The sequence below is a fragment of the Lineus longissimus genome, chromosome 18 (genome assembly GCF_910592395.1).
Source record: "Lineus longissimus chromosome 18, tnLinLong1.2, whole genome shotgun sequence".
Taxonomy (NCBI): domain Eukaryota; kingdom Metazoa; phylum Nemertea; class Pilidiophora; order Heteronemertea; family Lineidae; genus Lineus; species Lineus longissimus.
In genome coordinates, this window is record NC_088325.1 from 13,246,025 (window position 1) to 13,270,777 (window position 24,753).

At 42.6% G+C, this 24,753-nt stretch overlaps 2 protein-coding genes across 4 annotated transcripts; one reads left to right on the forward strand and one right to left on the reverse strand.

Moving 5' to 3' along the window:
• Positions 1-534: 534 nt before the first annotated feature.
• LOC135502165 (platelet-activating factor acetylhydrolase IB subunit alpha2-like) lies at positions 535-8,110 on the reverse strand. The gene is made up of 5 exons (XM_064794792.1): positions 7,930-8,110; positions 7,209-7,298; positions 6,786-6,902; positions 6,120-6,242; positions 535-5,559 (listed from the first exon to the last, which is right to left on the reverse strand). The coding sequence occupies exons 1-5, from the start codon at positions 8,014-8,016 to the stop codon at positions 5,305-5,307; spliced, it is 672 nt and encodes a 223-aa protein (XP_064650862.1). The 5' UTR covers positions 8,017-8,110; the 3' UTR covers positions 535-5,304.
• A 207-nt stretch (positions 8,111-8,317) lies between these two features.
• Positions 8,318-21,176, forward strand: LOC135502132 (N-acetylneuraminate lyase B-like). 3 transcript variants are annotated; one of them, XM_064794722.1, is made up of 11 exons: positions 8,318-8,416; positions 9,799-9,834; positions 11,342-11,403; positions 12,088-12,158; positions 12,749-12,836; positions 14,696-14,753; positions 15,075-15,150; positions 15,468-15,560; positions 16,088-16,233; positions 17,939-18,110; positions 19,146-21,176. In XM_064794722.1, exons 1-11 carry the CDS (start codon positions 8,405-8,407, stop codon positions 19,592-19,594), a joined length of 1,263 nt encoding a protein of 420 aa, XP_064650792.1. In that variant the 5' UTR covers positions 8,318-8,404; the 3' UTR covers positions 19,595-21,176. The 3 variants fall into 3 exon arrangements, with proteins under 3 accessions (XP_064650792.1, XP_064650791.1, XP_064650793.1); XM_064794721.1 differs by lacking the exon at positions 16,088-16,233 and adding an exon at positions 17,187-17,332; XM_064794723.1 differs by lacking the exons at positions 9,799-9,834; positions 16,088-16,233 and adding an exon at positions 17,187-17,332.
• The last annotated feature ends 3,577 nt before the right edge of the window (positions 21,177-24,753 follow it).

Consider the following 24,753-nt stretch of genomic DNA (forward strand, 5'->3'; position numbering starts at 1 on the left):
AAAGCCTGAATCCATTACGAAACCGCATGTTTGTCCGACATTGACTGTAATTCAGTGATGGGGAAAATAGAGGGCAGCAGCTGCAGTGACGTCATCTTCGCGGAATGCTATTGATTTCTTGTTGGACTTTTTTGGGACATCCTGTATAGACTACTCTAGCTGCAGAAATACAAGTGAGAAAACACTTCATTTATTTTCAATAATTTATTGCACAGAGCGACGATAATAATGTACATGAATTTGCCATTTCTACAAGCCTACATTACGCTGTACTTAGGCAATAAGCCCCTTTCCAACTAATGAACTGGTTTTAAAAAAGAGATTGCAATAAGCGGGTCATTTCTACAAAGCGAGAATATAGAGATGAAATTAAATGTTAGCCATTTGCTGTAGACAACCAAAGTATGGCTAAAGGCAGTCATCAGTATCTCCAAATCTAATTTTCATGACGTGCAGAAATTCGCAATGCATGTCCATGCACTACTGTGATCATTCGGACGCCTGAACTGACAACAAATGCTCAACAATATTGACAATTCTAGGCTCCTGATAATAAAGTTTTTTCTTTCTAACATGAACAGGGCCATTAACCCTTCCCACGTCATTAACATTCAGAACGTGGTCCCCTTCAATGTTAAACTGAATAGAAGTGTGACAGATTTAACTTTTGGCCAAGAAACTGCATAAATGGGACGAGATTTAACTATGGCACAGGATTGAATCGTAGAAACTAGGCCAATCAAGTTGCAGGATTCTAATCTGTGGTGAAAGTTCGCATTGCAGAATTCGAACATTCAAGATGTGGTACACTTTGTACATAAATCATTTTATAATCGAATACAGACATGAGCTGGTCAAAGACAGCAAAAATATACAATATGTACAAAAGAGAATGGAAATTTACATGATTTTATGCAATGAAATACACAAAGCAAACAACTAAATCTACTCAAGAAAAAAATAGCTAAGCTAGCACATAATATGAAAATGCTCTTCTCTTAATAACGTGCCAATGCTAATGAGGCAATGGCAAGCTGAGGTATATATTTGAACTTAAACTACATGTGAATGTGATCAGTTGGGTAGCATAAGAGCCTCATAGCCTAGTGGTTAACACTGCTGGCTACCACGCAATAGGGCCCGGGTTCGATCCCGGGGAGAACCCAGGATTGTATTTCTGGATGAACCGGCGTGGCTTTCAAGGAACTAAAATTCCTGGCTCTTCACAATACATACATTAACGTATGAAATACTCGAGGGTCTGTCGGATGAGACTAAAAGCCGTGGTCCCTTGTACCCGAGCCAGGGCAAGTAAAAGATCCTACATAGGTGGACAGTAGCCTATAGTGGACTCCATACCTCCGGCAAAAATCCAATAGGGTTACGACGCCGGTAATGATATGATGATGATGATAAACACTGGACCCAACTGGGTAGAGGAAAAGATGGATTAGTTTGGCATGTTGTTGCAGCGTATTGGAGGAATCAGTAGAGTAGCATATACACTGGACTCAACAAGGCAGTCTAATACCCGGCAGTTCATAATTACACAAGCGTAATATGATACAGTATCACTCTATAGCCGCCCTATAGCCCATACACCATGTTTGGATTCTTATAACTACAGTTGTACTTCCACCTATCAAATCCCCGTGTCTTTTGCGCTTACACTTATGAATTGCCGTGTCTAAATAGACCCGTGTGTCAAATCCCCGTGTCTATTAGCCCCATCTAGCTCGATGCGCCAAATCGGGGGCTAATTTAGACCCGTGTTCAACACAGGCTTTTTGATAGGTGGAATCTGAATAGACACGGCAATTGCAAGTTCTAAGATCCGGTGACAGATGGTGCGGTGTAGTTGCCTCGGTATTGCGCATGCGTGAACACAGGGAGCTCCCTACCTACAGCGCACCTGTCGCCGGGGCTATTAACCATTATCTAACACCACTGATAGGTGTAAGTGCGCCCCGGGTTTTTTGACACACGGCGAAGACACGGGTCTCGGAACTACGACTAATACTACTCCATCAGAAATTGAGATTAGCATGTCTTTACAAAACTAAGCACAAAATGACAGCTGAAAATACAAGCCGAATGAATTCATGGATAATCTCAACTAAAACTGCCAACAGAATGCAAAATGTTTGACTTAGGCCCAGTCTTGCAAATGAATTCCCCAGCGGTGAAATTTTAAATCCACATTACAGCTCAGCTAACAAGTTGTACATTTGAAGGCAATGACAATAGCACTATTTAGCACATATACTCGGCCATATTTGATACACGTTTTGGGAACTCACTTCCTCAAGTCGAACAATTCACCTCTTTTAAGATGGACACCTCTTGTGGTGCAGTGAAAAAATTTCGTCTAATTATAGGGAAACCTCACAGGTAGACGTCGGAACCAGTTGACCCACAGTCATACTGTTCCCCCACACCACTAGGGGGCTCTGGTCAGGAAAGGGATGAATTGCTGAACACATCATATAATGCATCATGTAAAATGCCGCAAGTTTTGCTAACATCACACGATTTCAGAAGTGTGTACAGCCTGCGAAATGATATTACGACAAGTATACATACATATATATATATATGGACAATAATTCGACAGATTTTGGCAATGGCAGGACATGCTATAACCATGACATGATAAATCTTTGTAAGCCTACTTGGAATGCAGCTGTTTTGGTGGAATTTATTAACGCAGCTCCCAGTCAATAGAGTGGGGCTAATAGTGTGATCCAACATCTCGACTCCTGTCACTTTCCTGACATGTTCCAATCATAGAGTCTCGACATTCCGAGATAGCATAACGCAATATCAAAAATGACTTCACATCATCACTCTTTGACTACGCTCTACCTCAGAATATTGCAGAGGAATCTCTCTATCGATGAAAACTCAACACGAACATGACCATTTGTGACTCGCTCTACCAAAACTAGGCGCTTGTCGCATCTGAACTCGACAGGTTGATACGGACTCGTTGTTCATTTCCATATTGTAGACCTTTTGTGAAATCTACTACAAACTGATTTGGTCACATTTCACAAAAGGTCTACAATAGGGAAATGAACAACAAGTCCGTATCAACCTGTCAAGTTCAGATGCGACAAGCGCCTTGTTTTGGTAGAGCGAGTCACATTTGTCAGCGGACCACCTGCATAATGCTTGACTTGACTTGACGGCCACCACCCTGTGAACAATTAACAAGTTAACTGCAGAATTAATTTTTCACAGTTTTCACCCTATTGCGTAATAAAATTTCAGGAAAACGACGTTTTTCGTCTATTTTCAACTTGTTCTTCCCTTGAAGAACAGCGGGAAAAATGGCCATGCACACGACAGTACAGTGGCGGCGCATGGTGTTAGAAGCATGAACTAGCACCACTGACGATCTTTAGGGGATTCCAAGGGTGTAGCAGCGAATGTTTAGGGTCATAAAACTGGGACGAGTATGTCCATCGTACGCAATGGAATGAAAACAAGGCTAGACGAGTATACTCGTGGTACGCAGTTAACTGGTTAATCAAGTTGTGAGTCTCCTTAGCAACTATTTTGTGATCCCCTACACATGAAAATAGCCCAACGACAGACATTTACGTAGCACAACCAGCAGCATGTATCATGATTAACATCAATATTAACAAACAAGATACAGAACCGAAGTAAAATTTAGCGTATCCAGATTGAGTCCTTTTGTTGTGTCGGAGGTTCAAGTAACGATTATCGCAAACAAGCAATTTTTGTTGCATGCAATCATGATTGCTTGGTGCAGCGATCTGAATCACTCACCTGATGGGCAGAGAAGACCTTTTCAGTTTAACCCTTTTTTAACAGGATACCAAAGAAAATATATTTTATCTTTTAATCCAAACACATTAAATTTTACATCAGTTGAAACACTACAAATAATTTTTACATCTTTTTTATGATGGCTACATTTTTGACATACTACAATTATACATTCACATATTTTATCAGAGCAAGGACAAATATTTTGCCGACACCATGCAAACAAAATATGACCAAAATCGTCTGATTACAACCTAATATGACCATTTTATCTGAATGTTCACAAGTTCTTTATCACTAGGCTTTTAACTAATGAAACTATCTCTACGTCCAGCCCCTTGGCCATTCACCAAAGGACCTATCCCTACATCGACCCAAGAAATTCTGGCATAAATTCCTTGACCGACCCCACAATATGGAATCAGTTCTTCTTCTTAAGAACTGCAGAGCCATTGGCTGATATGAATAAAGTCTAGCAAATGCTTTTACTTCAATTTTGTACAGAAAGGCCTAGTGTAATTGTACATGGAGTTTTAGATAAAAGCATTTGCTAGTCTTTATTCATATCACCCATTATCAAGTTTTGGCATGAAAAGGCCTAGCTTGTCCAGTTGTTGACAGTTTAAACTACATTGTACTAGATTACAAGTACATTACACCTCAACACTTCTCTGAAACATTAGGCCCGACATCAAAGCTACTGGGTCGCAACGGAACTGAACAACCAACTGAGTCACAGACCAAGATCCGATTGCTCGACCCACACCACCCATTGGCTCGCCCCATCTTTCACATGGAATATCCAATTCTAGCACAGAGTCTTATTCTTAACCAGTCCTGATGCATTCACTTCTGACCAGGAAGCGCGACGGAAATAATAATTGCAGATATAGCTCTTACTTTTATAATAATTATGATTGAAGCAAATGGTTATCAGACCAGTGGTATCCAATGTTACCAACAGTTTTATCGAGGGAGGTGGATGAATTTCGTATATCAAAGCTGATTAGAAACTATTTTGCTCCGGCACCACACAAGACTCGGAAGATTAAATTCATCGCAGGGTCAGCCAATACAGCTCTATTAAACAGTAGCTGAACCATGGGGGACAAGGCAGCGAAAGAAGTGAGGCCCTAACCTATCATCCTTGGCTTTTGAGTCGGACTCCCATCCCAGAACACCAAGGCCGCGCATAAATCAGAAAACAGACCGAATGCCATACATTTCAAAACTTCCTACCAGTTTTAGCTTATTAACCCCCTTCGACTACTTGAGTCATTTTGCAGAACAGGGTAACCGTTGGTAACAGTCGGACACAAACTCACATACACACGTAATATCAAAACTACACAAGCGAGACGAATAAATGAACATCTTGCTTGTATATTTTTGATAACGGACATCGATGAGACGTGATAACGCTAAGCGACACCTATAGTCACTTGAATGCACCACCAATGTTCTTACAACAACAATGAAAGATCTCTCGAGCTAATAATGGACGATTCACGCCTTCGTAATCCCGACGATGTCTTGAATTTCCTCTAGGAGGGGCTCGCAGAACTTCTGGTAACCATCGTGAGTAAAATGCAGATAGTCGTACATATCGAGTCGACTGATTTGGCCCTCTTCGACGAAATCCTTCCCGACGTCAAGAAATGTGACCTTAGGCTTATCTTTAAGACTACCCAATAGCATAGTATTGACTTCACCTAGTTTCGTCCTCAGCGAATTTGGATGTTTTCCTCGTGGTGGAATGCCCTGGAAAATCAGATTGTTTTGTGGTTAAGTAGTGTACAGTCATGATACAGAACTGGAGGCATTTGCTGCCTCATCAAACATTGTGATGGAGGAGCTGAAATATATGTGAACCCAGAAGCCTCGCAAAGGTTTTGAACGAAATGACAGCTTCACCCACAATCCACTAAACCTGGCAAAACTTGTCCTTAAAAGAGAGGTTTTCTGATTAGAGAGGTCAAAATGAATGCAAACCACCAATTTGGGACCAAACCTAGTGTCCTTAATAGAGAGGTTTTCTTATTACAGAGGTCAAATTGAATGGAAACCACCAATTTTCGACCAAACCTAGTGTCCTTAATAGAGAGGTTTTCTGATTACAGAGGTCAAATTGAATGGAAACCACCAATTTGGGACCAAACCTAGTGTCCTTAATAGAGAGGTTTTCTGATTACAGAGGTCAAATTGAATGCAAACCACCAATTTGGGACCAAACCTAGTGTCGTTAATAGAGAGGTTGTCCTTAATAGAGAGGTTGTCCTTAATAGACAGGTGTCCGCTGAAAGAGTTTCCACTGTACTTACAAGAACTATAATTTGAGCCTGCGGTTGCTTGGATAACAAAAGATCAACGATGGCCTCTATCCCACCAGCTATCTCTTCTGCTGAATGATCATGGTTATTGGTACCGATTAATAACACAATCACCTACAAAAAGAGTTAAAATAAATCAGACGAAGAAAACTCAGCAGGGTTTCTGCCAGAGGGGGGGGCAAGGGGGCACTAGCCCCCCCTCAACTTTGCTGAGTAATGATTTCAAAATATATCTTTTTTCAGCTAAATGAAAAAGATAAGATAAGGTGTGAATCTAGCCAAAAAAATTTCTTTTTTTTTCTTTTCTTCTTTTTTCTTTTTCCGGATTGTGCCCCCCCTAACGTAAATTCCTGGCGGAAACCCTGCTCAGAACACTAATTTTAAACTGATCATGTTTTGTCCAGCGTGAATATTTTTAATCCTATCATGCCTCAAGTCTCAGGCAGCAATGCGTATTATTGCAAAATCTAGCACAGCGACATATAGGCATATCTGAGGACATTGTTGAACAAATATATCTGTTAGCGTTAGCGAAACCACAATGTTCTCACCTTTGGTAAAATATTTTCCAATTTATATTTTCAACATATAGGCATATCTGAGGACATTGTTGAACAAATATATCTGTTAGCGTTAGCGAAACCACAATGTTCTCACCTTTGGTAAAATATTTTCCAATTCTCCATTTTCAAGTCGCCATAGCACATGCTGGGTTTGGTCTTTAGCAATGCCAAAATTGAGGCAGTGAAGTTGTTCAAACATATTCTTCCAATGCTGAAAGTAGAGATTTCGAAGACGTAGGAACTTGAGAATTATTCAGTTTGTAGTTCAAGTGGTCTCACAAGTACAGCACTTTGGCCAAAGACTTTAAAGCCCATATCTCCTGTCTTCATTATCAACAAGACAAAACAGTGTGAGCAGGTTCAGCCACTGGAGGGTTAGGAGAAGACTCAAATGATGAAGAAAAAGCTATTTCGTCAGCGAAGAGAAAATGTAGTGGCTCAGTAGAAAATACTCTCATCTAAGGTTTCCATCCAGCCAAAAATGATGCCAAGTTGATCTTAACCGACAGTGATTTACCTGAGTCTGTGCCAAATGCTGTATCAAACTATCTCCAACGAACAAAACATCTGGCTCCTTCCCCATTGCTTCACTCACATAATCCTCATGCTGAAAGAAACAATATGTTTTGAATGAAAGAACCTGCAAATACTAGGCTGACCAACTCTATACAAGATGGCCACGAAATAGTAAGTCAAATGCATTGAAGATTGTGCTGCTGTCGATCAGTGCCACTGTATGGTTTGGCCCCGAGTTTGGCCTTGGGTAGCCCCAGCAAAGTTTAAATTTTTCTGGCCGGCCAGGATATGCGCGGCCTCTGCAGTGGCAAACTGGGACGGCAATCAGGCATGGATCAATTGTTGAGCCGGGGCAAACACCCGAAGACACTAGACAGGGTCGGTGCAGATGCACTCGAAACTTATGGAAGAAGAAGACTGATCATCGGATGAACGTTCCTGATCCTCATCCGACAATAACTGAATCAGTAACCAACATTACATTTCATTTTGGAATCACAGGCTTATTTCAATGATGTTACATTTTCGTCTCTTTTGGAGCGGTTTAAATGTCTCATGGCCATGCCCATGGGCCATGAATCTGAATGATGATCATCAGATCCATGTCGTCCATGAATATAATCTGATGATCGATTTCACTTCTTTCAACAAACACCAACTAAGTCACTACACCTATGGACGTACGGTACATAAAATCAGCAATCAAATTCAGGCTGTCTTACCAAGCTCATCCATCGTCCATCAAGATGAGTATCTTCTTGTTTGACTGGAATGGCTGCAGGATTCCCTTTTGGTTTGGAACAGTGCATTTTGTAATGTTAAAAATACCAAAATTTGGAGAAATTCTGGAAATTCGTGGACTATGTTAACACTGCGCAGGCGCGACAGGTGCATCCGCTTACGTCTTATTCCTTAAAATTGGAACAAACGTAAAATGCACCAGTGGTTACGACAGCGCGCAAAAGCTATTTGTATGTATAATTAATTTAATCGATTCAAAGTGATTATCATTAGGTGTTATCATTTATCATTTATTAAACAGGTGATAACTTTTCTGTAACATAGTTTTCGAATTTGTTTCGTTACAGCCGACTTGAAAAGTAACAAAGGTCAAAGGTCAAGGCTAATGTTGAATACTTTAACATTTTTCGATCTAAAAACTGCTTAAAATAATCGTGTGATTGATAAATCGGTAATATGCCACGAGATGTAAGTATAAAGTATACATTTCTTCCAATGTATGGTCTTTGATATTGTACATTTATGGTGTATCTTTGTGAAAAATAGGTTAGAAGATGGAAGTTCTCTCCAAAGTCCAAACTCCAAGTCAGTGATGTGCCATAACAACATAGGCCTACATCAGTACATCTATATGCACTGACTGTGTCTGTGCAGTGGAGGGGGGGGGTAGGTCAAGTCTTCAAATTTGTGTACATGATCCCCCTGTACTATAGCTACATGTACATATCAACATGGCATACTGATGGTACAGCCTAAAGCCCTCGGGACTTAAAATTATTCGGCCTAATGGATGGATGGATGATATGATTATTCGGCCTTTAAATAGGCCTATGGATGGATGGATGTGATTGTTTAAAAGTGACGTAATTTGCTCACTCGCTTAAACATGGTCATACAGTTTATATCTTCGATCAGTTTGGGGCCAAGTTTTTTGTTTTATAACAAACACCAGTTTAAAATTTCAATCATGATGATTGCCTCATGCTAATTTCTTAATCTTATCATAATATTAAGTCGATTACTAATTTTAAGAACCCATTTCTCTTTACTCTTTACTCTTCTTCATAAACCTAACTTGACTTAAAATGTTGTACAGTGTAGATGGAAGCACATATTCGATGCCATTACCCGATGCATGGTTTGAAGAATGCCCCCTCACATCCCAGTACTAATGCTACCAATACCATAGTTCACCCAACAATATTGGTTTTCTTGAATGTAAACACACATCCATCATCATCTCACCACCAGCAACATAATTACAGCCAGGGTGAATGGTTTCCGTAATGCTTGATGTACACGTGATACTTTATTGATTTCTGTCTGGGTTGAGGTTGAATTGATGGGAATAAATTATATGGCGTAGTCAGCTGGTGTGATGGTGAGGATGAGGACAAGGTCATTCCATTGACTCGGAGTGTTTACTGCATGCTAGAAAGAGAGGAGTTTTCCTAAATTCTTTTTTTAAAGTTCACCCGTACAGAATGATATTTTCCAGTTGGTTTTATTAAGCTGAGAAATCATTCATAATTTATTACTGTGCAAATAGGGTCAGGGAGCCATCATCCAAATCATTACATGAAGAATAGAAAATGCTTCAATTGACAGGTCCCTGCCAGTGTCTGTCGGCTCTCAATTGCTTACAATACATGTACATGCTAGCCTATGGGAATGGCTGCACAATGCCATTGTACTCGTGATTGTCTTCTGAACAGTTGGATTTATATTTTTCTCATGGGACTCAAAATCTGTCAGAGGGGGCAGTATATTTCTCATGTCATGTTTGTAATAAATTTTCACGCAGCTTTCAGTACAACACAAATCTTTTCTATCTTTTTGGATAATTTCAGTTGGAACTTGAGCATACCAAAATGCCTGTTACCGATGTAGGTATCGTTGTCACAGAAATACATGCCTCCCTCTTTTTGATCCGCTTCTTGCTTTTGGATGTGAAGGTTGACCGAGAGGCTTTGCTAGTCTGTCATTGGCTAATATCTATAAAGACTAGTAAATGCTTTTAGTACAGTTTTCTACAGAGATGGCTTGTGTAAATGTACGTGAAGTTTAAAGTAAAAGCATTTACTGGTCTTTTATAAAGACTAGTAAATGCTTTTACTACAGTTTACTACAGAGATGGCTTGTGTAAATGTACATGAAGTTTAAAGTAAAAGCATTTACTGGTCTTTTATAAAGACTAGTAAATGCTTTTACTACAGTTTTCTACAGAGATGGCTAGTGTAAATGTACATGAAGTTTAAAGTAAAAGCATTTACTAGTCTTTTATAAATATCAGCCAATGCGTCTGTCTAACTCGTTTATTTTCCTCACCTGCCTGTGCTCGTGCATCTTGACCCGCAAATGTTCTGCGATCGCTAAATCACTCACCCAAAGCTCGATAGTTGTGTGCAGGCAAATGCATGAGAGTCCTGATGGTCCTCATGTACTGCATTTTGTGCTGTCTTCTAGAAAATGCTAATCCAGTATTGTTTTCAGCAAGGTTACGATTCTTTTTTTGAGTGGGGCCTGGGGGCAATCTCGGTGTTCCCCCAACTCCAACAGCCTTGCGCTCCTCAATCAAATTTGCCTCCATGACAGCTGAAAGGACGTCGCTGTTGCCGAGATAAAATTCTGTGTTCAAAGAGGCTTTCGGAGATGTCGAAGCCATGAATGCTGCTTTCTTTAAAATATTAGAATCCTGTTTGTTCATGATACTCAGCCTCTGGGCTGCCGCTTGAACCTCACAAAATTTGATTTTTAAGGGTCCCACATCATTTTTGGACGGTCGCTTAGTGTAGAGCTCTCCGAAGAGATTTCCAATGACATACAAAGGGTCCTTTCTTCATTTTGAAGGGTAAACAGACATGTTTTGGAGGTTAAAGGTCTGTGTCCACTTGTGCGTTTTGGGCTGCCTTGGCGCTGCGTTATCACGGAGCGTATTACGCATAGAAACTGCGCATTGTAAAGTTCAATGGCTTTTCAAAGAACCCTGGCCTTTTGTGCATGACACGGTCTGCACTGCGCTACGTAATACGGCCCATAAAGAAATTTTCTTTATGAAGCGGATCACGCAACGTAGTTCTGGTATGTGTTATGTGATCAGTCAATAGAAACTGACCATAGGCCTAGGATATGAAAGGGTGGCAATATGTGCAAAGGGATCAAGGAAGGCATGCGGACCAATGGACATAGTATTACGCCCGTATTACGCCCGTATTACGCAACGCGTTACATATGCGCAGTGCGCTGCATGATAGCGCACGTAATAACGCACCCAGTGGACACGGGCCTTAACTGAAGCCCTGTATCAGATACGTGTATGACCAGAACGTGCTTAGGAAACTTGCTCAAAAAGAGTGATCAATTTACACTATGCACTTCCGGTCTTATTTTCAGGGCCATGATAACAAGGTGTGTGGCCTTGTGGCTGCTGTCTTCACACCCTTCAACGCTAATGGGTAAGTTAAATACAAACGATCCTTTCATTCTTCTGCCGTGTTCGACTGCTCCAGCTGTAAGTGTAAAGGGTGCATGCGTCACCATGGCTGTTAGCAGCGCAGTGCCTGTGCTCTGCTAGTTCATGTCAAAGTCCTGTGGTTTGGAGCTTGGCATCATGGGGCAGCAGTAGCGCAGTGGAAGAGAGTCGGCCTCATGATCAGGAGGTCGTGGGTTCGACTCCCGGTCGTGTCACTGCTTAGTTTCCCTACTGGTCGAGTTCAAGTGAGCACCTTCTGGTTGCCCCTTGAAACCCCTGATTGATTTCTGTGGAGACCGGGGTAATAATATGATATCCCAAAGCGCTTTGAGCGAGAACTATAGTGTCACGGAATTGCGCTATATAAAAGACTCATTATTATTATTATCATAAGGAACCTTCATTTCTGTATTTGTTAAAAAAAGGCGCAGATAGTTGTCACTGTGGTTTGAAGAATGTTGTCGTTCGTAGGCCCAGTCAGTGGTTCTATCATCTCCAAATGTAAGTTTTAGAGGTCGCACCAAGTTATACATCATGTTGTATAGGTTCAGTTGGAGTTTAAGTTACAGGTGTTGAAAGGAATCATGAAGTAGTTTCACAATGTTAACTCTGCCATCTGAAGGACGAAATTCTCATTTTGATGCTCTCACATTTCGTTCTCTTCCAGGGACCTCAACTTGGATGTGATTGAGCCGTACATCGATCATCTCTATGAGAATCAAGTTGTCAATGTCTTCGGTAAGGAGAATAGAAAGTTCCTTAAATTTCGTCGCAATGGTAAAAACTGGTGCCAACATTTCCAGTACTGCCAAGATTTGGCCCGGGTTCAAATATTTTTTTTGTAGGATCGAAGTGGGATCTCTCTCTCGACTCCTTCTAATTGCATGTGTCCTTGAAATTTCATGCCCTTGTCAGTCCCGATAGTCCTTAAAGTGATACTATGATGTGATTTACAACTTTGCGGCAATACGTCCGTTTTTAATTGTTGATCACAAATGTAAAGCTCAAATTTTCCGTTTTTGATTAGATTTATTATAAAATCGCTGAATGTAAACCACCGCGACCGCGAAAATGTTCATGTTGTGACGTCATCAATGAAAACGGCATCGAAGCGAGCCGTCCGGGCAGGATTAAACCATCAATTTCTAGAAAATGTGCATTTCGAAAACCTTACCGATTTATGAGAAAGTGACGTAGTCATTTGTCAAAAACAGCAAAAACATTATATGGTGAAATTTTACACGCGTTACCCTCTAACAAGCTCATACTGCCTGTGCGAAAGCCGATTGAGCAATCAGGCCCAGGACTAATGACTGTTTCCCCTTCAGTGAATGGTACGACTGGTGAGGGCTTGTCTATGACGATAGAAGAAAGGAAAAGACATGCAGAGATGTGGGTCAAAGCTGGTGCTGGAAAGTAAGGCCTACTTTCATATTAGACTTGTAATTTTGCGAGTTGACACAGTCTAAACAACAGGCCTTTCAATTACGTTGAGACCTCTACACCCTGTATTTTTTTAGCCTATTTTGGGGACATGTTTTTTTTTGCTTTTTAGCTCACCTCTTAGCAGAGGTGAGCTTATCCCATACCGTGGCGTCCGTCGTCCGTCGTCGTCGTCGACGTTGTCGTCGTCGTCGTCGTCGTCGTCGTCGTCGTCCGTCGTCCGTTAGCAGGGCACGTTTCGTAACTGTTAGAGCTATTGAGTTGAAACTTGGTACACATGTACCCTTATGTAATGACACCTTGGAGACCAAGTTTCGGTCCGATTCGTTTCATGGTTTGGCCACCAGGGGGCCAAACGTTAAAAGTGAAAATATGCAATATCTCCCTTAATAGTAGTCGGGAAATTTTGAAAAAAATATGGTAGGTACTTCTAGCAAAGGTGCATCATATATCCTCCGGGTTTTTGATTTGACCTCCTTTTCAAGGTCACAGAGGTCAAATGGTGTAAATTGGCCGTTAGGATGTAACGATGGCACGTTTCTAAACTGCAATGACTATTGATACCAAATTTGGTACACATTTACCCCTTAGTCAGGTGATCTCAGGGACCGAAGTTTGGTCCAATATGATTCACCACTTGACCACCAGGGGGCAAAATCCAAAAACCTTAAAAATGTGATTATTCCTTAACTTCTTGCCCGATTGCCACCAATTTGATATCATGGGTACATCTAACCACCATACAGTATATGTCACACAGGTTTTTAATTTGACCTTCTTGTCAAGGTCACAGAGGTCAAATGGCGTAAATTCGCCGTCAGGCCGTAACTATGGCACATTTCTTAACTGCAATGACTATTGATCACAAATTAAGTACACATGTACCCCTTGGTCAGGTGATCTCAGGTACCGAAGTTTGGTGCGATCTGATTTGCCGTTTGGCCTCCAGGGAGGGGGCCAAATCCTAAATTCTTCAAAATGCCATTATTCATAGTAATGACTTGCCCGATTGGCACCAATTTTATATCATAGGTACATCTAATTCTAACAACCATTCAATGTGTCACCCGGGTCTTCTTTGGTTGACCTACTTTTCAAGGTCACAGAGGTCGAATGTACTGTAAATTGGCCATTTTGGGGAAATTGTAATTGCTTGGACCTACATCAAACCTAACACTACATGACACAATACGATGCTCTTTATCCATCTTTCCTCCACATGAGGTGAGCACAATGGCCCTGGCCATTTCATTAGCTTAATTTGGGGACATTTCATCGCGCCAATTTGCCTGAACAGCGACGTCATAAATCAAAGTTAGTGACTGATATCACCACATACACCTGAAAAATCATAATTTTAGGGTAAAACTATAAAATTAGGCCATTTGGATGAGATTTGGTTATGTTAGGGGTCAAAAAACGCTTCAGGGGGTCATATTATTTTTAAAAAAATAAAAATAAAAAAAATAAATAAAAAAAATAGACCTAATTTGGGGACATCCTGTACGGCCTACACCGTTATACGGTGTAGGAATCATGTAATTGAGAGGCCTGAACAATGTACATTTAGATATGACGCGGACTAGGCCAGATACCAACAGTTGTGTACCTGTATTGTAAGGAGCAAGAACAGTGTAATGAACGTGTGCACTGTAGCAGAACATGTGACTGGTGATCTGAGGGTTGTTGGTTCAAGGCTTGGCCAGTGTCAGACAGTACTTTCAACAGGCTCAAAATGGCCACAAGAAGCTCTGAGTGTGTCTGCCTAGGTTTCTACGGAAATATTTCTGCAGGATATTTGTGCTTCATGTGTGGTTCTTCATCTGTTTCAGGTTGGACAAAATCATCATTCACGTCGGTTCTCACAACCTCATAGAATCAAAAGACCTGGTCAGTATTTCTTGTTTGTCCGTTGGGCATTTCATAGTCACAGGTAAAATCAGCTAAGAGTCCTAATTTTGACCCATTTCATTAGAACAAGACTTTAGTGCAGCTCAGTTTCTTTGACTATGATGACATTGTCATTAGAGAGGGAGACGTCCTTACCTAAGACACAAGGTACACCTTTCTATCAAGGTGAATATGACTTAGAGTGAATTAACTTTATTTTGAGACACCCAGTATACATGTAATCTCCACAGATAGGTTTTCGGCCTTGGAGTTCCTGGTAAGGAAATTGCCCTGGTCTCACGTCTTTCGTCCTCTTTCCAGGCGACCCACGCCCAGGAGATCGGAGCCAGTGCGATTGCCGCCTTACCGTCATTCTTCTTCAAACCACAGTCAGCGGGTATGCATTATTATAAAAAACTGTTTCATCTCAAAACACATGATATCCCTTTGTGACATCTTGAAGAAATCTGTCTGGCTAAAGTTAGAAATTTTTTCAAAATCATATCTGCAAAAATGAGAGTAGTCTTCCCCAAATTGAAAATGAGCAAATTTGCCAACTTTTAGCTTTGCAAGCATTTAACAGTTCACATTACTATGGCTCTAGCCATTGTGGGTTAGATTTTATTCACGACTTCAGTTTGCCAGCCACAACACCAAGAAATACTCCTGAAAATCTGACAGAGTATTAAAACAGCTGTACTTTTGCCTTTTCAGAGGATTTAGTTGAGTACTGCCGGCAGATCGCGGAGTGTGCTCCAGACCTACCCTTCTACTATTACCACCTTCCCAGGATGACTGGGGTCACATGTGAGTATGGAGAACCCCGACCTGTGAGACTACATGGTCTTGTGCTGTCAGTTTAGTCATCTTGACTCTAAGGTGCTGTGCAAATGGATGGTTTCTGTCACTGAGACCTGCGATCATAATCGCTGCGATATGGGACAGAAATATCTCTTATCTGCGGGTGAAACCGGCCATTGTTGGGTTTGATTGTGATCGTGAGTCCCTACATCACTGATTCATGTCGGTGCTGTGCGAACGGACGGTTTGATCGCTGCGATATGGGACAGAAATATCTCTTATCTGCGGGTAAAACTGGCCATTGTTGGGTTTGACTGTGATCCTAAGTCCCTACATCACCGATTCATGTCACGACATGATCTTCTCTGCCTGCCACTTTAGTCAACCATCCCATTACTGTTTACTTTTACAAAGGAGGCCTAAAATAAACAATATTTGAGGTATGGTAAACAAGAAATGCATTATGTATTCCATTGATGCTATTTCATCCCCAAGTGCCTGGCGGTCTTCTGGTTTCAACTGGTCTCTTTCAGTAAACATGGTGAAGGTGTTTGAGCTGGCCAAGGATGAGATACCCACATTGCACGGTATCAAATATTCAGACACCTCGTTCGATGAAGCTTGCAAAATCATGGACATGCATGGAGGAAAATATCAAGTTTTCTGTGGTGCGGACGACGTGAGTCGCAGAGTTTTTGGTCACAGTTTTAACCTAATAATATAAAAAATATCCTTTATCCAGACCCTCCTTTTACTGCAGCTGATTTGGCTTTCCAGTCAATTCATACCTGATAATCAGTAACATCGTTTAACATCATCCTTGCCTGACTCAATAACCAACTTCTTCCATGATATTCTAACATTTCCATTCCAGCCATTTTCCTTCCCTTCACAACTTGACTGAAAATTTTTCAAAGCTCGGCTTTCAGTAATGAATTTTTAACCCCTTTGCCACGGATGAGGTGCATAGGGCAGTGTCAATCTTAGCATGAAGAGTTTTGATGCAAAAGCAGCTGGACACCATTTGGAAAAAAAATGAGATATCTCTGGTAAAATAAAGCTCACAGCACCCTTGGTCTGTGTACCAAAGCACACAAAGTGCTATCAAAACTTGATGATAACGATGTCACTATTTATGCAAAAAAAATGTTAAGAGTGACGGTATGAAAGTTGCGTCCACATGAAACGATCTGAAATGGATTCAGTGGCTTCTGAAACTCATAACATGCTTAACGGATGTAACAGAGGAAAAACATCAAGGTCCAACCGGGGATTGAACCCGGGACCTCTCGTTTATAAGGCCATCACTCTACCGACTGAGCTAAAGGGAATTTCCCTCTAGCCTGGGCTAGTAGGAATGATGCCACCACTACACGGATGATACACATTGAGCTGAGTTTTTAACAAAGATGTCGGTGGTACTTTCCTTGACAAGGGTGCGGAGCCCGGGGAAAGTTTGTAAGGGGGATCGATGCTTTACGAGTTGGCTTTGAGAAGTAGTCGACGGTCCCTTTCATCCTAGACTGAATGTTCAAGTAAGAAGAGGGAACCTTCATTTCATTATCACATCAACAACCTTGAATGTCACCACCTGACCTTGACCTTACCGTACGACCTTGACCTTCCTTCCAGTTGATATGAGAGATTTCTTCGACAAGGCCGAAAATACGATCCCGAATTTGGCGGGCGTCAAATTTCAGTCGACGCATCTGATGGAGGCGTCCCAGGTGCAGTGCATGCATAATGGGCATTTCCAGGTTATGTTGGGGCTGGACGAGGTAAGAAAAACCAAGGACGTCAAATCACCAGTTTTAGTTGCATTCTGGACTTTTTCCTCTTACTAAATGCTAAATTTGATGGCTGGAATCAATAGATCTCTGTCTCAGCTCTCTCTGGGTCTTAGATTTTTTCAAATTGGGCCGTAAGTAAACACTTAAGAGGCATTTCTATGCAATGGTGAGCTGATCTTGGGACAAGACTTTTTGCCTTTAGGCCATACCTCATTGGCATCCCTGGAAAGGAATACAGGTCACTCACAGAAATAACTAGCCAAAAAAAGCAGTCTTTACATCAAGATCATCCAGCCACGTCCTATGCACTGGCCACAACTTTTTGTTGTTGCTGAATATCCAGGCCTGTTAGGACTCTTAGCTGATTCTACCTGTGACTATGAAACGCCCAACGGACAAACAAGAAATACTGACCAGGTCTTTTGATTCTATGAGGTTGTGAGAACCGACGTGAATGATGATTTTGTCCAACCTGAAGAAACAGATGAAGAACCACAAATATCCTGCAGAAATATTTCCGTAGAAACCTAGGCAGACACATTCAGAGATTCTTGTGGCCAATTTGAGTCAATGACAGAGTGTTCCTTTCCCTAGGTCTACCTTGGCGCCATGGCCCTTGGCATCGACTGGGCGGTCGGATCAACCTATAACTTCCTCTCCAACGTCGTCCATCGCATGGTCGAGGCGTTCAACAAGAGTGACAACTATACGGCACGCGTGGAGCAGAAACGTGTGCAGGATGTCATCAGCATCAGGAACAAATACGGTGAGTGGAGAATGGTGGTTTATTTTTAGGAAGTGACTACTTGGCAAGCCCGGCTTACCAAACAGCGACTTTTTCTTGTCCTGAATGGAGAGCCGAACTCAGTAATATTAAAGTAAAGTCTCCAGCTCGCCAAACAGGGTAGATTTTTTACCTGTTTGGCAAGCCCGGCTGGCCGAACAGGGTGGCTTTTTAGTGCTGTTTGGCAAGCGGCTCTCCAAACAGGACAAAAAAAGATGCCTGTTGGGCGAGCGGCTTGCCAAATAGACCCGGCCTTATTTTTATCATCCAGTCGAGAGCACCTAAGCAAACTTTGCATGGTCATTACTGGCTCTTTGGACAATATTTGGCCGCGTTGTAGTGAAGGAGGAAACCTGTAGGAACCCTAGGTTGTCAAAGAGAGTCATCCTCTATCAGATGAGTATACAAAGTTGGATTCTTTTCCACTCTGATGTTGATATAACTGTGACTGGAATGCCCTTTTTGAACATTGGTGTTGCTGTTAGTCTGTTTATCATCACGTCGAGAGCACCTTAGCAAACTTTGCATGGTCATTACTGGCTCTTTGGACAATATTTGGCCGCGTTGTAGTGAAGGAGGAAACCCGTAGGAACCCTAGGTTGTCAAAGAGAGTCATCCTCTATCAGATGAGTACACCAAGTCGGATTATTTTCCACTCTGATGTTGATGTTACTGTGTCTGGAATGCCCTTTTTGAACATTGGTGTTGCTGTTAGTCTGTTTATCATCACGTTGAGAGCACCTTAGCAAACTTTGCATGGTCATTACTGGCTCTTTGGACAATATTTTGGCGCGTTGTAGTGCAGGAGAAAACCTGTAGGAACCCTAGGTTGTCAAAGAGAGTCGTCCTCTATCAGATGAGTATACAAAGTTGGATTCTTTTCCACTCTGATGTTGATATAACTGTGACTGGAATGCCCTTTTTCGAACATTGGTGTTGCTGTTGGTCTCTGCGCCAACACAAAATCTCGAATCATGATTGGTGAGTAATATCAGCTATCTATACTTTTGTTTGCAGGTGGTGGTGTTGCCGAACTGAAAGAGATCTTCCGGTTCGTCGGACCAGATGTCGGTCCGCCCCGCTTCCCCCTCAAGCCACTATCGGCAGAGAAGAGAGACGGCCTCAAACAGGAACTCACCAATATTGGCTTCTTCTACTGGACGAAGGATCACCTGACACCACCCCAATCGCCGCTGACGCAGCGGACGAAGGACAAACGACGCACGCTGCATCGGGCGACGAGTCTTCTCACGGACGACGGCGACCCACCATCGTCTCCTAAAGCCACGACCGACCCACATGGATCGTTCAACCATTCTCACAGTCATGGTTCCTTCAGCCATGGTCACCATACTGGGTCGATGGGTCACGGTACGAAGCATCGTCACGCCAGTGGGAGCAGCAGTGGCAGTGGGTCACACCTCGAGAAGCAGACGTCAAATACTAGTCTCCTGACGGAAGGCTAGAGGGCGCTGACCTTAGATGACTGTCAATATATTATTGATGTGCTTTGATTTGTGATACAAATGTTATTTCGAATATCTGTAGTCATGCCGAGATGCATTAATGATTATAAGTCGTGTCTATTGTCGTTGAGGATTAGTACCGGTTGCCAAGAACAAATTGGTAACGAAATCATTAGATCTGAATTTTATTAAAAGCGCCAAAAACACAGGAAAAGTTTGATTATAGAGGTGATAGAGAATTCTTTAATTGGTTCCGAATTGAATTATCACTTTAAAAAATGTTCCTTTTAAAAATGGTCAGTTATATTTTAGCCCAGTGATTATTGTGGGCACAAATTCAGGACTCGAAGTTTTGCACAGGCAAAGGAATCCATCATAGAATTTATGTCTGAGACTAATCATCACAGATTCTGCATGTTCCATTGGCTGTTAAATGATTCTGTGACAGACACTTTTGCCTGTGTAGAAGTAGTTGCATAAAATTGCAATAAATGTTGTTGGCAACTTATATTGTTAGAAGAAATTGTCCTTTTTGAGATTGGTCTGTAAACTTACAAAAATGAATTGCTAGGGGTGGGGTGTTCCATTTGTTGTTAGACACCAGTAAGACTAGTTCTGTTGCCATGTTTGAATGCCGCAGATATCAGATATCACTTATAGATATTTTGAAAAATAGTCGACGTTAATGTGTTCAAAATGTTGATGTTTATAAAGAATAAATTGATGTTGTGATGGTTGTTAAAGTTGGAACCTTGGTTAGAAAAGGCCAAAATAAACCCCAAAATAAAGGATATAGTGGTACCTGTTACTATCAAAATAGCCTGTATTCTTTGACAGAACTTTTACTAATGTGAAAAGGCATAGCAAATCTCAATGTGTAGCTGTGTCAATATACTGTGTGCATTGTTTGAGTTGATCAAGGGGCATCTTTATGGCGTAGGCCTATTACAGGTCAAAATAGGCATCGTGTACAAGGTATACACACTCCTTAGTCAGCTTAAACCAGTGCATACATCAATACAATTGTTTCTTTGTTGTCAACCTGTAACATTCCATAGGCGAGATATGTCATGCTGCATTTAATTTTGAACTTTGTATCATTCCTGATTTGACCAATTCTTGAGTTCAAAATCTGCAGATAAAGGTTTAGATTAGGATTCTGTGAAGAATTCCATGTATGACTTCATCAGATGGATTGAATGCGCATGTAGCTATTGCAATTTGGAGAATGTTCATATGACTTCATCGGAGGGATTGAATCCACATGTAGCTATTGCAATTTGGAGAATGTTCATATTCGTCTGGGAAAGTGTGTGATTGTTAGTTTAGTATGTTGTGATACCTCATAATGGGGTATCTCATCAAATGGTGCTTCAGTTATAATTGCGCTGCAAATTTAATGCATTTAGTTTTAGTAATCAGTGCATTGTTTCAATACAACTCCGAAAGGACTTTATCAAAATATGTCTTCTGAATTTCGTCATATATTGTCAGTGCTGGGATTAAGCTAAAAAGTGCCATTGTTTTAATGACTTATGTTCTTGATTAAATGAGCAGTCTTCTGACAAATTATACGCCGAAAGCTTTGTTTAAATTATCTTATTCCAGCTTTCAGGATTCCACTGTTCAAAACAACTTGTGTCGCTTCATCTTGAAATAATGCCAAGATGATAGTGGGTGATTTGTTTTTAACAACCAGGTTGTGACTTTGTCCCCTGTCCCCTTAGGACCAATTTGGGATGAATGAATACTAATCACATCCATTCTGGATTTGTAGTCCTTACTTGTCCTCGCTTGGAATGGGATTGGTACAACAATTCGGATCTGGTAACTCTACCATCTTGCCAACATGGTGAAATTAACAAGACGGACAAAACCACAGTGAATTGGGCCTGGCACCATCTCCATCATGCCAACATAGAGAGGGAAATGAAACTATGGCAGCAAAACCGAATTTGCCCTGGTATTGTCACCAGAAGGAATTGGGACTGTCTCCTGCACCGTCCAGGCAACATAAAGACTAGCAAATGCTTTTATCTAAAACTCCATGTACATTTACACTAGGCCTTCCTGTACAAAACCGGAGTAAAAGCATTTGCTAGTCTTTATTCATATCACCCCTGACAGTCACAACAAGACCAAATTCGGCCTGGCACCTCCACTGTCCAGCCAACATGGTGAGGGAGATGAGACAGTCACAGCAAGACCGAATTTGGCCTGGCACCTCCACTGTCCACCCAACATGGTGAGGGAGATGAGACAGTCACAGCCAGACCGAATTTGGCCTGGCACCTCCACTGTCCACCCAACATGGTGAGGGAGATGAGACAGTCACAACAAGACCGAATTCGGCCTGGCACCTCCACCGTCCAGCCAACATGGTGAGAGAGATGAGACAGTCACAACAAGACCGAATTAGGCCTGGCACCTCCACCATCCAGCCAACATGGTGAGGGAGATGAGACAGTCACAACAAGACCGAATTCGGCCTGGGACCTCCACCGTCCAGCCAACATGGTGAGGGAGATGAGACAGTTACAACAAGACCGAATTCGGCGTGGGACCTCCACTGTCCGGCCAACATGGTGAGGGAGATGAGACAGTCACAACAAGACCAAATTCGGCCTGGCACCTCCACTGTCCAGCCAACATGACGAGGGCGATGAGACAGTCACAGCAAGACCGAATTCGGCCTGGGACCTCCAGCGTCTAGTCAACAACATGGTGAGGGAGATGAGACAGTCACAGCAAGATCGAATTCGGCCTGGGACCTCCACCGTCCAGCCAACATGGTGAGGGAGATGAGGCAGTCACAACAAGACCGAATTCGGCCTGGCACCTCCACCGTCTAGCCAACCTGGTGAGGGAGATGAGACAGTCACAACAAGACCGAATTCGGCCTGGCACCTCCACCGTCTAGCCAACCTGGTGAGGGAGATGAGACAGCCACAACAAGACCGAATTCGGCCTGGCACCTCCACCGTCTAGCCAACCTGGTGAGGGAGATGAGGCAGTCAAGACCGGAACCCTCTTGTTCCATGCCTAAACTCGAAAAAATCTCCAAAATACTACAGCGCCATGCACTACGGAACAAAAAGCACCGTGTATCAGGTCACGGCGATCTTGTTCCAAGAAAAAACGGGAGGAAGAAGGATTTGCGGCGCCACGGAACAAAAATAATCGGTCCCAGGGCGTGGCGATCTTGGTTGAGCACAACCCAACGAAAACCCGGAAAACGCTGTTAAAGAATGACTGTCGCTATGAGTACTTAACGACAATGTCACAATCTGATCACAAGAGGACATGCAGTAATATGTGTATCGTCTTCATGGAAGGCTCTTGAACGGCCTATTTTTGTATTGTCTTGCGGTGACATTGTCTTCATGCGTGGTTGTGAAAGACAGATTTCCACATCAGTCGCAAACGGGAGGGTCACTGCATGCATTCTCTTATATACAATTACTCTTAAAGCAGTGTCATCGGTCAAATCTCAAATAGATTGCTGTATAGGTTGGCTTTTCGTCTGACGCGTATATCATATAGTTCGCTGCTACTACTTTAGATTGGGAACTAATTATGTCTTTAATCCTCACGTTGAAGGGGTGCATGCCTTCTCTAAAGTCTGTTAGAGGACTTGAAGACAAGCAGGGGCTGGTTGGTTCCTGTCTTTAAACTGGGAACTAATGATGTCTTTAATCAACATGTTCAATGGGTGCATGCCTATTCTATATCATACTGAACTTCCAGCGGTATTGCGTCCGTAGTCTCCGCCAATAGCTGATTTCATATCAAGTCTTAAGCCCTTGATGATAAGTAAGGTCAGGCTGGCCCATGTCTTTAGATTAGGATCTCATCCTGTCTTCAATAAAATTGACTTGTCCTGGACTGGGCTACATGCCCATTCTATTACTTCTTACACGTGAAATAAGCAAGGTCAGTTTAGGGGTTAAACAGCCATCTATGATATACATGTACTAGCTATTCTCTTATTAGGTGATGTCTCTGATGACCCAATCTCCACTAGCGTCGTCAAGTCTAATTACCCCATTGGCTAGGCTACGGTCCTTCCTTTTTCCCCCTTAAATTCTTCTCTCTTCGTCCATATGTACTAACGATATTTCGCTCTCATTTCAGCGAGATGATTCCATGTCCGGACGGCTGCCGACTACCATTGACCGTCTTTACCTTCCTGGCACCCCTGGTACTAGCGATATTTCGCTCTCTCAGCGAGATGATTCCATGTCCAGGCGGCTGCTGACTTCCATTGACCGTCTTTACCACCCTAGCACCCCTGGTGCTAACGATACTTCATGGTGAGGGAGTCACAGCAAGACCGAATTCGGCCTGGCACCTCCACCGTCCAGCCAACATGGTAAGGGAGATGAGACAGTCACAGCAAGACCGAATTCGGCCTGGCACCTCCACCGTCCAGCCAACATGGTAAGGGAGATGAGACAGTCACAGCAAGACCGAATTCGGCCTGGCACCTCCAGCGTCTAGCCCCACAGCGTCTAGCCCCTGGCACCCCTGGTACTAGCGATATTTCGCTCTCTCAGCGAGATGATTCCATGTCCGGACGGCTGCTGACTTCCACTGACCGTCTTTACCATCCTGGCACCCCTGGGCGGCGTGTAGCCTAAAACTGCAATGATTTTTCTCCCGTAGGAATACGTGATCCGGCGCGGTCATGTGCCGCCAGTGGGGGCTGAGCCGCCAGTGGTTTTTCTCCCGTGCGAATAGTTTATATGTGGTATGGCAAGGACGCGGCGACCATGTCACCATGTTAGCTCGACGGCGGAGGTGGCAGGCCCAATTCAGTCTTCGTGATTGTCACATCTCTGTCGCTGTGGAGGTGCCAGACCAAATTCCGTTTAGTTGTGATTGTCTCAACTCTGTCGCTGGGTTAACAATGGAGTTAAGGTGACAGGCCCGATTCGTTCTGGTCCAGACTGTCGCACGTCCCTCATAGTGTGGCAAGGCAGTAGGAGTGCAGAAGGGGTACCAAGTCCAATTTGATCCGATTGTGTCTCATCTCGTTAACCAAGGTAGGGAGATGTTGGTGATACCATCCCCGATTCGTTTTTGATTTGGCTGTCTCGCTTTCCTCACCGTGTTGGCAATACGGTGATAGTTCCTGGTGCAATTCGATGTGGTTGCGA

Bases quoted from the DNA above. Each gene is read 5' to 3' on its own strand.
- LOC135502165 (XM_064794792.1), bottom strand. From the start codon at position 8,016: ATGCACTGTTCCAAACCAAAAGGGAATCCTGCAGCCATTCCAGTCAAA. The intron at 6,903-7,208 runs GTAAATCACTGT...CTCTACTTTCAG, and splicing joins AGCATTTGGCACAGACTCAG to CATTGGAAGAATATGTTTGA. The intron at 5,560-6,119 runs GTAAGTACAGTG...CTGATTTTCCAG, and splicing joins AGGCTCAAATTATAGTTCTT to GGCATTCCACCACGAGGAAA.
- LOC135502132 (XM_064794722.1), top strand. The intron at 12,159-12,748 runs GTAAGGAGAATA...TTTCCCCTTCAG, and splicing joins TCAAGTTGTCAATGTCTTCG to TGAATGGTACGACTGGTGAG. The intron at 14,754-15,074 runs GTCAGTATTTCT...TCCTCTTTCCAG, and splicing joins TCATAGAATCAAAAGACCTG to GCGACCCACGCCCAGGAGAT.